A 15,876-nucleotide genomic window follows, 5' to 3' on the forward strand; every position below is an offset into this window, starting at 1 on the left:
AATGCGGTTCTGGAGTTTGTATTATGTTTACGCGTTCATATTATCCATAGGGTATCATTCAGCCGCTAGTAATTACCAACTAATATTCGTTTTACTCAAGCGTCACCGGACATTTACATTATTATTAGTTATTACGCGCGTTTGCCAAAAGTTTATGGCTATGGGGCGAACAACCGTGAATAATTTACAAGTCGATCTCTGGTAATTTCTTAAAATGTGTGTAAATTAGTTTTTTTTTTTATATAAAACCATAATAATAATCTCAAGTATAAATATCGAGAAATATACATACTTATAAATCTGTTATCAATGATGGTATGCAATTATGTTAAACTTCGATATTGTGAGATTAAGACTAAGAAAACGTATAAGTACAAGTTTGTTTTGAATGTATTGTAAGTACCGAGATAAATCAGTATTAATATAAATATCAATAACCACACTGATATATTAATATATTATTAGATACACGAGTCGATCTCCAAATGAAACAAATATAATATTCTTTGTACATTATCAAAAAGAGTTTGGCTATCACTGGTCGTCAATAACTATATTGCCGCTTTGTCTATACATCATACATCTACATGTAAGATGTTAATATAATATAATATACTATTTTGTACATCGATGATCGCCACTGCTGCCACTCACACACACAAATATTCTATAATGTGCATATAGTATAGGCGACTATACCACTTTCACCGAGCTATATGATGATTATATTTTTATTTTATTAATAAAATAATAATAATACAATTTTTGTCGACGACAACAAGTAGTTATTACTTATTATTATATTATAGTGTTTATAATACAGATTTTCGAAACACACACATTGTTGTATAATATACAATAATATTGTATGTTACATATAGTTAGTTATACCATGTTAGATTGTTATTTTTTGTTATTCATCATTTCAAATATTTGATTTTCACACGGACTTGAACACCGTTCCCAAGAAATTAAGACTCTGCACCGGTATTAATATATAATATAATATTTGATTTTTTCATACATTGCAAATTCCATCAACCAGTAGTTATACCTATACCAATTAAATTGTGATTTTATAGTTGGTTTGATTTTAATTGTCATTCGTTGCGCAATTTCAATTTATTTATTTTTCCCGGTTTTTGATATTATTTTTGATGGCGACAGTCTGGCGTTTATAAGTTTTGATTAAGTGTTTATTTTTAATTACTATAAAATTATTTTTTAAAAACAATAATTTAATGCCATTATGAGAGTAGCTTGTTCCACTACGGATTCATACGTAGACATCAACGTTTCTTTGAAATAATTGTTTCATTTCGTGTTTTTAGTTGTAATTGGTTAAATAAATGTTTTATATTATATTTTCCATTAAAACGAATAAAACCTATTAAAAAATATATAATTATATAACTTACTAAATGTATCCGGGATCTGTCAACACAATACATTCAAAAGTATGGTCCATAAGTGCAATTATATACATTTATTTTAGTATTAATAAATGGCGAGTGCTATGTTTTTTTCTGTTTATGAACAAATAATTTCAGTTGGACTTATTAAAATTTATATTTTAAATAACTTAAATGCAGATCATAAGTATTAGACATATACGATATGTACCTACGATGAGTAATGTCAATGTACAGTTATAAGTTATTTGGGCGGTGAGACTATGATAGTTTATATTTTAAAAGCATTTGTAGTGAATTGACTGATTGAATTATTACAATAATAATGGTTACATAATATTTATTGACCAGCCCATACAATAATAAGTGTAACAATATTGTTATAAGAACAGTTTATTGGATCAATAGCAAAATCATGTCTCAAACTACACTATAGGTATACGCAATGAAACCAATCTAAACATTAATATATTTTCTAAGAGTTGTTATTTTTACAGTTCATCCTGATCGAATTTTGAGGACACTTAAAAATGTGTCTACCAAGTACGAAATAAACAATTTTTACGTAATTTATTTATTATTTATTATTTGTATAGTAATTATTATAAAACGGTTATTTCAGTATACCTACCTAATAAATTGTATGTATAATATAATATTATGTTTCTGTAACGGTATGAGTAACGTATGTATTATTGCATATATTTTTATTTTTAAATAATTTATGTTAGTTTTTAGATTTGTAGATTGTAAACATATTGGTTTTCGACAACAACGAATTTCAGACATTTATTTGTGATCAACGATTTAAATGAAATATTACTCTTGGTTGTAATGTTTATCAGATTGAACAAGATTGAAATTCATACGAAAACATCATCATCTTGAAAACCACACTAGAATAATATTGGTACACGCAACGAGTCACCGCACATTTGTTATCGATAAGACGATAAATACAAATATATACGTACCGTATGAAGAATGTGCTGTGAGTACGTTTATCTTTTTTTCGCGGTTGTTGTGTACGTGTAAACTTAGACTAAAATAAATTTGTATAGATAGCTTCATATTGATATACAATCAGCACAGTGATTTTATTAGCGAGTATCGATATTATAATAATATAGACTATTATACATTTTGTTCTAAAACCAAAGTACACAATAGGTAGTATAATATATCTGAAGTCGTTTTGATTGTTAAAACTTAAAAATATTATACCACATGTTTGGTATTCCTGCGTGAAACAACAGTATACGGGTACGTTTTTAAAAACCGGCTTTTTTACGTTCAATTAAACCTCACGTAAATATTTTCTTTATTATAATGCCATTAGAAAACTATTGTTAGAAAGTGAAATTCTTTGTTACCAACAGAGATTAGATTTTGATACTTAACTAATTGCTTTACCTACATTGAAAATGTCGGTGCCACTATATTTTTATAAGTTTTATTTTTCAAAACGATTAAATAAAAATAAAGTGTAAATATTCTTTATACATTTTTATAATAAAATAACGTAATCTTACATTATTTTTTTTAATTGTTTTTTTTTAGAACCAATAGTAAGTGAAGCATTTTAATAACGCCATTACAAACCAACTTCGGATTATCGGAGTATTGTAGGTATGTCTGGTAAACATGTATAATAATATATTATTAATATCTATAGCCTGTAAGGATAATGCTTTTAATGGTTACATTATAATAATAAATTTGTTTGTATTGGAATGTCGATTTCCATTAAGCTAAACCACTAATCACTATAATACTACATTTTATATTTTTTCCAGTCTCGACAAATATGAGATTGTTTCTATCGTCAATATAGTTATCTGATATGGGAGATATGCGTTAATTTAATTTTTCCATTATTCAAATGTAGTACTTACAATAAATTAGACCACAACATTTTGTTTGACCGAGTTCTGAAATCTCGTTCGAGCTTTACACGTCGCAAGGTTATTTTATAGCTTTCCTTATGAAAGTAATATTAGTGAAAATTAAAAAAAAATCGTGACGGAACAATATAAAAACATGATATGAACTAAAAAACAACAAATGCGTTAACATCACAAAATATACATAATAAAATAATTATTATGTTATTTACATAAGAAAAAAGTGTAATGATTCATTTTGACAGTTTCATCAGTCATCGCTTATTATGTACATATTACACGATTATAATATATTTTATCGCTGCTAATGATCGTCTACACACGGACGTGACAATGGTCGCCCGCACGGGTCCGGTTATCGTAAAAAAAAAACCAAAAAATAAACTCGTTGATTATTGCGTTGGACATCAAAATTCAAAAGGCATTTGTCGTACTGCTCTTGTAAGAAAGTTTATTTTAACGGAAAAAATTCGAGGTCACGAAGACGAACAAATTAGGGAATCCTTAATAGTTAATATATAGTTAAGTTAGTTACATAATAAGCATCCTAATTTCCCATTTTAACTGTTATAACTTATAATATTTTGACAATCATAAACTCGTCCTAAATGTTTAATACTTAATTATTGAGCTCGTCAATGTGATACTATTTTGATTTATATTTAGTTCTATACAACTAGGTAAAATGTTCGTTGGAAACTACCATATGATAAAAAAAAAAAAAATGTTACTAAAATATTCAATAAGATGGTATAACCAGTTGCTTATCAAATTTACCTACTATAAGTAGGTGCATAAACTGCGCTTCCGCTCAACACTATAATAATAGGTATGTATACAGATTAGACAAATCCGATATTATTATATACGATTGTCGCACCATCATCATTTCTTAATTTCGATAACAATATTTATTACACTAGAATTACAAATATTATGTTATAACGATTCGTTGTAATGCTGTACAAAAACCTAAGTTTTACGTTAAAATGTGAAGTGTTTTTACGCTCAATTTATAGCGTAGGCGCGTAGTGCATTCGATTTTGAAAAACGTTTATTTTGCAAAGCAATGAAGTATGATCTAGATTAGTGATAGATAATACTTTACTTAAATGTTCATTTAACGATCAAATTTCAAGGTTTTCTGTGTATACTTATAATTCTTTATTCAAGTACATATTACGTATTAGCATGTAATTGGAAGATTTAACTGTTTCACACTGAAGCTTTACTTGAATAATATTAAATGTCATGTAATATTTCAGATACACTCTGTATATTATTAGTGGATTGTTTGCAGTTAGTTGACCGTTTAGACCGTTTCGTTATCGACCTTGCGTTTTTCCGGAACAATGTCCAGTAGTTCCGGTGAGCATATTATGTCGTTATCGGTACTTGGTAATTAATTTGAATTCACGATAATAATAATTAAAATAACGAAAACAGTAATAATAGTAAATAGGCGATGTCACTTATGAATGGCGTTCATTCGGCGCACGCGCACCTATACCACGTTGGGATTCGGGACCGGTTCCGGTGGTGGTGGTGACTGGTGTCCCAGGAGACCGTCCGGCAGATGACGGCGTGCTGATAAAACGTCAGTTACGCCGCAGACTTGCACCGATCAAGTGTTTTGGTCTCGTAAGTTTTTTTTCAACCGTTCGACTTATACATCGCGAAGTGATCGAATTTCGATTAGTTTTTCAAACATGATCTCCGCAACCGCGGTACTGTTGGCGTGCGCCGTGACAATTGTCACCTGTGCCGGAAACTTACAGACCGTTAACGAATGGACATTGCTCCAATACGACGTGCCGTTCAATTACCCCAATGCCGACTCGTACAAGCCTGAAGTCACAATATCCACCGGAATTGAAATTGGTTAGTGCATTATTGTATTTATTATTTTTTTTTTTAACTTAAGTACCGATAGTCTGCGCATAATCATATTACATAATAATATGAATATTGCATACCCGTCAAACTTGGGTTTAGTCATTAGTAATTTGTGCGAAAGCGTTTAAGTCTCTATCGCTCTCGAATTTGATAGAATAAATTATAAATACATCGTTATGTAAGATTTTAAGTATTTAATTAATGCTTTTAAATCTGTTTAAATAATATTACGATTATTTTCAACGATGACTTATATAGTCTAAATTTTATACTATATATATTGTGATTTCGGTAATTTGTGACAATGATTTTTGTCCCTTAGTCCTCACATATTATTTTGCATTAAAAAAAAAAAAAAAAAAAAAAAATAATGCAACGATTTTTTTTCACAAATGTTATGTTAACAATAATTATTATTTTACTTATATAATATTATTACATAAATAAAAAATGAATATATCAACTCAAATGATTAGCAAACCTATTAATTATTTTTCATAAGTTACCGTAATTTAAAAAAAAAGACTAAGCATAATATGTTGGTATAAATTATGATTTTGCATACGATTAGGTTAATATTCTGGTCAATACGTATCACATACATTTATCATTGGATGATTAATAATATACAAAACTAGTAGTTATCATTTTATTTTTATATTATTAAATTCTGGGCTGCAAGACTCCGACCAAATTTTATAGGTTTTATAATTCACAAATATATTTTTATTACATTTTAATCAATCAACTTATAATAAAAAAAAAAAAAACTTTAGTATACAAATAATTAAATTTGTTTTCAAGTACAATTTTGATATCAGATACATTTTTTTCTTTTTAATTTTATGATTATAATATATACCAAAAACCAATAAGGTTCTTAACCATAATTATTTTAATTTATTCATCATCTACAATATTAACTAGATAGGTATGCTTGGTAAAGTTGGTTTTTCGATAATTCATAGTATAATAGCTCATAATAGTTTAATATACTAAATACCTATACAATATTATATTGATAATTTTTATAAATTATTAATTAAATGCGTAATATGTAGAGCAAGGACTTTCATACTTTTATATATCTTTCTGGTTAATTTTATTGGGTGTTTAGTAAGAACAACAAAAATTTAAAAAAACTGTGATCAAATGTTTTAAAATGTTGGCGTATATCTTTTATTTTATAGTGTATAATTTTAAATGTTTATTAAACATTTAGTACCTCTGAAAGTATTTTTCGTAAATTGAGATTAGCAATTATTGAACTGAATTTGTCAAAGAGACCAAAGGGAATAATTTTTATCTTAATGGCCAGTAGGTAATTTAGATTAGAGGTACAACACCAAGTTTATATCAAATTATTTATTACGTCTATTTTTGTTTAATATCACTGATACTTGATAGTGATAATATGTTAGCGTGGTGATGTTACAATAATTATTTAGCAATAGATTTTTTTTTTTTTTAGCACATATTTAAGCTATAATATAATATATAATTATTTAACGCATAAATACATATTTTATAATGCATATTTGATGTTTTTTTAGTGCATTTAAGTTCTTTCTCTAGTAATAAACATGGCTCTTGATTTCAGTTGATAATTAAATTAATTACATAGCATAATTAAATATAGTTAGTTATATAACATAATTAAAAAAATATACTCTTTGAGGGAAAATGGCCGAAACATACTAATAAAATATTTCAAAAGGAGAACGGCTTCCTATTATTATAAAAGATATTAAAACCAAGTTCGACCTTTAAGTACAATTTAAATTTTAAGCTTCGATTTTTATATTGAAATTAAATTTTTTTTATTATTATTGACTGTTTTAATTTGAATTCTGTTCTTCAAAAATATTATACACAAATAATAAACAGATAACATACTCTTTGTACTTAAGTATCGAGAAAATTGAGGTATAAATTGATATTGTTTTTAATTACAATATATTATACAATATTTTATTATACTATATCATTATTCAACTAAATTTTTAACATAAACTTATCAATAAATAAACAATAATAATGTTTGTTTTACAAACTATTATTGCTTTTGATAATATCTAACCTAACACTACTAACTAAATGTTTGGATTTCTTAGTCTATATTATAACCTGTATAGTAAATTAATTTTTCTTTTTACATTTTTTATGGTTCTTACTATGTATTATTATTAAATGCTTCAATGATTTTACACTATACGTATTTAAAAAAGGAAATCCTTAAACTAGCGTTTTAATGTTTATATTATTTTCGTTCAATAAAAGTCATATCAACTTAGAACTCCGTCCACATACCCATCACAGTAATATTTAATTTTTTTTTTAGGTTTTATCGAAAATTGTATTGTATTAATACTTTACGCGTTTACTTTTAATTAATAGTGAGGATCTTCTTAGTTTTAAATTATGTCTCATGTAAAATAATATAAATTTATAAGTATTATAATGTATTTCGACATTTATTTATTTATGTATCTTATACTTATAGTTTATACTTACTAGCTGTACAATACAACGTAAATATGTGTTAAATTTAGACATGTCATTCCATTAAGTTAATCTCTGAGGATATCTCAAAAAAATACACTCACTAAATTATTACGCACAATTTCTAGGACATTAAATTATATTTATAGTTTTCCACAATACTAGGTAATGTTATACGATATTATATAAGTTACGATTTATAATAGTATAATATATACGCATCAGTCATCATGAGAATGAATTCGATTTTTCATATTAGTACAAGTACGTGTTTGAAACAAAAAAAATATGAAACACGTCATAACTTCAAATAATATTATAGTGCTCTGTAAGTATTAAAATATTAGTAGTTATTTGGTTGATAACGTACTAATAGATACGTCGTAAATATAATACAATATTATAATTTTATGAATATAGTTTACTAATATCATTAAAAATATTAAATGTATTTTCTTGTTATATAATTTTTTATATTTCTGTGTGAAAACTACAACAGTTGATAATAATGCTATTTTTAGTCTTTATTTAAAAATGTTGGTCGATGTTTTAATTCCGTCGACATGAAAACTAGATAGCGCCATAAATTCGGCAAAGCTTTAATTTACAATTTACACTATACACTTTCTATAGGGAATGTTTGTTGGCAATATATCGTATGCATATAATATTAATTTATTATAAATACATTATTACTTTATTTTTAAAATTTTTTTTTTATATATACACGGAACGAGTTAATGGTGTATTTCGAAAGGTGTGAAAATAGTTTCTGTTTTTTTTTTTGATTTGCCTACTATCGAAATCGATTTTATTTTCAGTTTAATAATGAGTCCGACAAAATTTTAGATGCCTGTAAAAAATTATCTATGTTCACATATAAATATTATGTTATCCGGTTTACAGTATTTCTATTTATTTATTATACGAATAAAAATGTTTCGAAACCTTCTGTCACGAAAGAATACTCACAACAAATGTTATTATTTTATTTTTAAATCGTTGCGTATATTTTATATAAATAAAAATAACCTAGTAAGTATAAACAGTGTGTTATTCACGTATAGAATCTGTTTAAATTCGGACAGTGTAATCGCTTTGAAATGTTTGGTCCTTAGAAGCTATTTTTAACGTATATATAATAATATAGGTAATATAATATTGTTATTATTTTTATTAATTAAACCAATATTATCGTATAGTAATATAAGTCTGAAATATTTTTATCGTAATAAAAACACAAATCTCACGAATTCACTATCTGTTCTGTCGACTGCAGGTTGGGACAGAATATTCATTACGACCCCGAGACTGTTCAACGGCAATCCGGCCACGCTGGCGTGGGTGCCGCGCAACCGAGCTGGCGTGAATTTCGACACGCACAAATCGCCGCTGTTGCAGGTAAACAAGACGTCATTTTATTTGTACGTAGAACAATATCGTGCGGTATCTGTCTGGGTTTGGGCCCGGAAAATACGAATTCGACGAATCGCAGACGCTCGAAAATGTGTACGCGAGTGATTTCGTAACGCATTCGACTTGACATTATTATATGATATCTCAACGACGCCGTTTACGATAATATATTATTATGATTATTATTGTACGATTATCGTGTCGGCGCCACACGGTATTTTGAAACTTGTATTGTTTTTGTGCGCAGGCTTATCCCAACTGGGAATGGCACAGCGAAGCGTCCAGCGGAGATCTGCTGACTTCGTCGACGCCCAACTGTTCCAGCCTGGTGTCCGTGTTTCGGGTCAGGGCGGACAGGTGTAACAGGCTGTGGGTGCTGGACAGCGGAGTCATGGACAGCATAGAGACGTTCAAGACGGTCTGCCCGCCCAAGTTGTTGGTGTTCGACATGAGAACTGATCGAGTGGTGAGCAATTTGTTTTATTGTATATATCTCGTTTCACTATATTATAGTATTTTGATATATCAGCTAATGTCCGTAGTGAACAAAATTATGTAATAATATGATATCATCATCGTCGGTGGTTAACGATATTGATCTCGTCTCCTCGATAATAACTCGTGTGAATAACAACATACTTTCAAAAAAACAATATAATATATTATCAATACCTATGATTAGGTAACGGATTTAAATGCTCTAAAAAACAATAAAAATGCCTTAAAAATACGATTTAATGCACTCATAAAGCCATAACAAATTTTTTTTAAAAATGCACTAAAAAAATGCTCTTAAAATTATTTTTGACATTGAAAAATTTGTTTAATTATACACATTTTTATTCTTAGGTATTTATTCGTATAATTTTCATCATCTTCTAGTCCTCCTATCTTCTTTTTACTTTGAAAATTATTTCCAAAAAATGAATATACAATTTAGATAGATAAATTCGTTATACTTACCTTGTGTTTCATAATAGCACTGTATAATCAGGTGCTGTTTAATTTTTTATCGAATATTCCTGTATAAAAATGACTTGAAAACATAAAAAATGCACTAAAAAAGTAAAAAAAATGCAAAATAAAAGTTAATATCTTTAATTCATTGATGTATGCAATGAATGCTGTGCTTGGAAAGCAATGTTTCCGGACATCCCAAAAAAAAAAAAAAAAATGCAATTTTCATTTAAATACGTTCCCTACCTATGATAATACAAACTGTTATCACTAAAATAGAGTAATAATACTATATACTATAGGTTTTAACTTAAAGATGATAATTATTGTTAATTATTTAATTTAAATACTTTATAAAACGTTAGATACGTCATATTATCATACGGTGATGTAAACGATTCGTGGATAAAATAATAATATGGTATATTTTATTAGTGCGTAACAAAAAAAAAAAAAAAAATGAGCTTGTTCTCTAATGCTGAGACTGTTAATGATATTTTTTAACGTATGTATATGGCACATTATTGATTCAAATTTAAAATTAATATTGCACCAATTGCTGTGAAATCAGCAATAAGACAGTATACGATAATGATAAATGACAAAAATATAAATTGTAATTTTCAGGTGAGAAGCGTAACACTGCCCGCCGAAATATTGAGGCCCAACACTCTTTTGACAAATCTGGTGATCGATGATCAGGTCGAAGTGTCTCATCTGCAAGACGGATTCCTCGGAGATTGTGATAATGTGTTTGTGTACATGACCGACAGTACTAACCCAGGAATTCTGGTGTACGACGCCCGACGAGACACAGCGTGGAGACTCTCGCATCCGTACATGTTCCCGGATCCAGACTTCGGAACCTTCTCGGTTCGTTACCAATATTATCATAATGCATATATATAGATAAATATATTTAAGTTATGTTGTAATGGTGCTTTTCGGGTTCAAACATTTTAAGAGCTGCAAAACTATTATATTGCGAGTAGAATCCGCATATGGATTTTCCATAGATTATTATTAACTATTATTTTGTTTTTGGTGTACGATAGTAATAATAAGCTATGACTTATACATAGATATATATATATATATGCATCAGACGAGTTTTGAAATTCCGAACAAAGCTATTCGTTTTATAACATTGCGCACCATTTGGTACTCTGGTATTAAAACGTAGCTTAAAATGTGTTTATAATAATATGCAGAATTCCTTTACAACATATTTCATTGAATGCATATTAAATTTAAATGATGTAATTTTCTCTGTAGTTTTCAAAAGTCGCAAGATAACGGCTTACCGTTGTTAAAATATTTTAACATTTTTGAGGTCAGACCAGCCATTAATTTTCAAATGCAATTACTATTATTAGCATCGATTTAAATTCAGGCGGCACACGAACGGTGGTTTGCTCAAATTTTAGTTAACCCTTTTTTTTTAGATACCGAGCAGAGCGATGAATGTATTGATTTTATAACGATGTGTGTTTTTTGTGTATACAAAGAAAGTTACGTGTAGTAATGTACTATATAAAAAAAAACTAATACAACGAAGAAATCGCTCATACCTACGTATTTTGAAATGTTCGGTACTCCACCACTGCCGTGATCTGAATCGTGTAGTAACGATTTACTAAATGTGTTTTTTGCACGTTTCATTTATAGGTAGCCGGCGAATCTTTCACCCTGATGGATGGCGTCATCGGCTTAGCTCTATCGCCTTTCGGATCCGTAGGTCGCCGCCTGTACTTCCAGCCGTTCGCTTCCGACCGTCTGTTCTCCGTACCCACATCCGCACTCAAGGCTGGACCAAATTTGGGTGACGATGCCGATCTTCCCGTGTCTCTGGTTGGCCACAAGTCTTCACAAGCCGCTCCGTTGGCTGTCGATCCCAAGGACGGGGCTCTCATATTCAGCCCGGTGTCCGAAACGGCCTTGGCCACCTGGATTCCGGGATCCGTGGAACACGGGTGAGTCTTATAATATTATATTTTATATTAGTCATAACTTATAATTCTTGGTCGCGGTCAGTGGCACTGACCATCTGCAAACTTTACTATAATTTAAATTTTTTTTAAATTTATTTATTTCAAAGACATCTTTTGTTATTATCGTTATAATACTGTATTATTCCTGTCGTATAATATATCCTTTATAATATACCAGATACCTAGTGAAAAATTAAATAAACGCCATTAAACTATTCAAGTTCTCTATGATTACCGTTATTTTAATAATTATACGATATAATAATTTTGACTTTATGTAGCTCGTTTTATTTTATAATACCTATACCCAAATGAGACGGGTATGCTTCGTTTCAGTTTCTGAGTTGATTTTATTCTGCGGAAGTAAGAACAATTTTCCACGCGTAAAGTTTAAGTTTTGCCATAGTTATTTAAACAAACTTTTAAATACAGTTTTGGGTATTATCTAACTTCCAAGTAGATTTTTGCGTATTACGTGCCGCTACAAAACTTTTAGTTGGTACCATAAAACCAGAATTAATAACATTATTTTTACGCGAAAAAAAAATACTTCTATTTTAAGACTTTTTTTTACTAATGACGCGGTAATTGTATGTACAATTTTTACGCTTCATTGATGATTGGTTTTGTGCTTGCCTTTATACAATATATTATAAATATAGTATTATGGTAATGATCATCTTGTGTTGGTCGTATTACCGAATAAAAATCGACAATTAGTTATTCTTCGTGAGATCTCAGCTATGCGGTATCATAATAAAATATACGTATAATAATAACCATCATATTATTGTTTTGTGGAAGTGTCGATGACAAGGTATAATATATTGCAGTATACTTGACTTTCAAAAGACGAAGGACGGTCTTGCGGTTTATTTTTTGATGGCAATAGCGACACATGATGATGATAAATTAACGAAATTCGTGTTTTCAGTGTGCTGGCATACAGTCCGGAGGAACTACAGTTCGTATTGGACATCAGATCGGCTGATCGCGACCAAGGTGCCATTTGGGTGGTATCGACGCGGTTACAACGGTTCTTCAAAAAGACTCTGGACAAACGGGAAGTGAACATCCGCATCATGAGGATACTCAGGGTTCCGGAGTTCTTGCCTTACGCATTCAATAACAATAACTCTCTGCTGCTGTTCAAATGATCGGCTGCTATTATACTTTTGACATTGCACCAATCCGATGATAATTTATTGCTAAACCATGTTGTATTAGCCTGTAATAATAATTATAAATAATTTCATGATAGGTACCACACATTGTAACATTTATACCAGATGACATACGATACGCAAAGCGTTTTTTGGTATATTAATGAATAATGACGATGCCATTTTATTTAGGGTTGCGACGCTACGTCCGTATATAATACGATGATATTAAAACGTTGACGGAGCTGCGACATTTACTTTAATATAATCCCATTGTGTAAATACTAGTATTAATTAATTACGATTGAAATATAATTCCGATCGGATCCGGCCTAAACACCCGTCTAAACGTTCAGATAATAATAATAATAATAATAATAAAACGAGATAATATGTTAATGCGACTCGATCATTTTATAGGTTGTATTATTATTTATTGTTAAATGTGTCCTGATCTTCAATGTATACACATTTAATCAAGCTGACGTGTTTTTAATTTATAATTTTCGACGGGAATGTAATATAATAATTCGATTATTTTCGGACCGAGCTGAAGTCTCGAAACTTTATATTTATCCAAAAATACAAATTATCTAGTGATGCCAGCAATATGATACGACAAATATTTTACAATAAAATACTGTTTCAACGAATTATACAGGATGCTATTCTTTTTTGGTAAACAATTATTATCGTCACGACTTGAGAGATAAATCGTAATTATAATCACATAAGACATAAGTACATAACTATACGCCGATGTTACCGAAGTAGCACTAAAGTACTCTGTTTATTATCACTTAAGTATTTTATGATTGATCAAAATGTATTATTTAATATTATAATTTTAAGGATATTGTAATTTAAGAAATGTCCGTTATTTTTTAGTCCAATCATATAATTATTTCGGTTTTATTATTATAAAACAAATATTTTGTGTAATGTATTTTACTGAGTATATTGAATTACGGAATATTATAATAATATAGACTATGTTTTTAAAATTGTGAAAATATTGTGTATTTGATTAGACGTAGTGGTTAATGCGAATGGGCCATGGCTGTTAGTCGCATATTCGTATGTATTATGATGGTCTTACTGAATGGAAATATGCGTTGATTGCAATTACATGTCCTAAACCAAATGTAAAGAAAACCATTCTAAAAAATAAAAAATATTATAAAATAATGAACAAAAGCTCACTTTACGGGGCGAGCGAACAATAATCTATAAACCCATATATTATTATAATGTGAAAAATGTATAACCTTTATACTTAGTACTATTGATTATATAGTATAAGACTATACTAAATACTCATATTTTGATATCTTCTTTTAGTATAACCGTTATAAATGTATTTTTTATTTTAATATCAATAACCGTAAAAAAACACTATTAACAAACTATTATAAATGGATATAATAGGAAAATAAGGTATTATAAACTTATGTTTAGAAACCTAAAACCTCACTAAAATGAAAATATACTTAAGGCTGTTCAGAGGCGTCTAATATTTTATCATATAGATATCCCATGGTTGCATATACATGGCTGAGATATAAAATGTTAAACGATTGTGTTGTCACTTACTCATATTATGACATCCTTTTCGATTTTTTTAAACTTACACCACCATATTTATTTTATAATGATAGTTTAATTGCGGATTCCTAGAATCATAACATTTATTTTTTGTCGAGGAAGAGTATGGAAACATTGGAAATATTTTATGTTCTACGGCTAAGACAATAGTCATCAATATTTAAATGATAATATTTATAATTTTATAAGTCCGAGTAAAATGTTCGATAAAAATATGTTCTATTAAGATGTACTAACTAAACGTATAATTTACACCAAATATCTATTATATTGTTGGTTAATAGTTACTAACATTGTTTGTTTATGTATTTTTTTTTTTAAATTAAGTTGTTGAGAAATTATATGTTCTCAGTGCATGCTGTTTGGTGATGATGCATAAAACATAAACGGTAATTATTATGAAAATTAAAACAACTTATGTGTGTATAATAAAAAAACACCATGTTTATATAATTATATTAAGAGTTAGATATTTATATTGATTAATTACAAATTTACAAAAAAATAATTTATAACAAAAGAGCAATTTTTAAATTAAGTTCAAAAAATAATATTCATACTCGAATACATAAAAACATAAATTTTTTAAATTGTTGCTTCTATGAATATTGTTACCTACATATTATATAAATGATTTCTTACCCTGATTTTAATTTTAATAATGTACAATATGTATTACAACAGATATCAACAGTCACCACACCTGTACCCTAACTTAATGACTTTTTGTATGCATATACAGTATATTACTCAGTTCTTATCTGGATTTCGATAGAGTAAGTAGTTTTACAGTGTGATACATTAGAGGTATGCGCGCATTATCTTTATTTTTAGTTTATTTCATCTTCAGTATTTTTTTTCCCGCTTATGATGCATTTAACGGGTGCTGAATATTTCGAAATATCTATGCATAAAGGGTATAAAACTCGAGTGTTGTGTATCAAAAAGGTATTATGCTTTTCTGTACAGGGTGCTTTAGAAAAGATTTTTTTTTTTAAAAAGTCAAATAATACAAAATTAAGATTTATAT

General features: G+C 28.6%; 1 protein-coding gene across 1 annotated transcript; it reads left to right on the forward strand.

Annotated features, from left to right (window-relative positions):
* The first annotated feature begins 4,897 nt into the window (after window positions 1-4,897).
* LOC132928874 (protein yellow-like) lies at window positions 4,898-14,254 on the forward strand. The gene is made up of 6 exons (XM_060993803.1): window positions 4,898-5,197; window positions 8,994-9,115; window positions 9,378-9,596; window positions 10,715-10,960; window positions 11,756-12,060; window positions 13,013-14,254. The coding sequence occupies exons 1-6, from the start codon at window positions 5,026-5,028 to the stop codon at window positions 13,233-13,235; spliced, it is 1,287 nt and encodes a 428-aa protein (XP_060849786.1). The 5' UTR covers window positions 4,898-5,025; the 3' UTR covers window positions 13,236-14,254.
* The last annotated feature ends 1,622 nt before the right edge of the window (window positions 14,255-15,876 follow it).

This window comes from Rhopalosiphum padi, chromosome 4, assembly GCF_020882245.1.
Source record: "Rhopalosiphum padi isolate XX-2018 chromosome 4, ASM2088224v1, whole genome shotgun sequence".
Taxonomy (NCBI): Eukaryota; Metazoa; Arthropoda; class Insecta; order Hemiptera; family Aphididae; genus Rhopalosiphum; species Rhopalosiphum padi.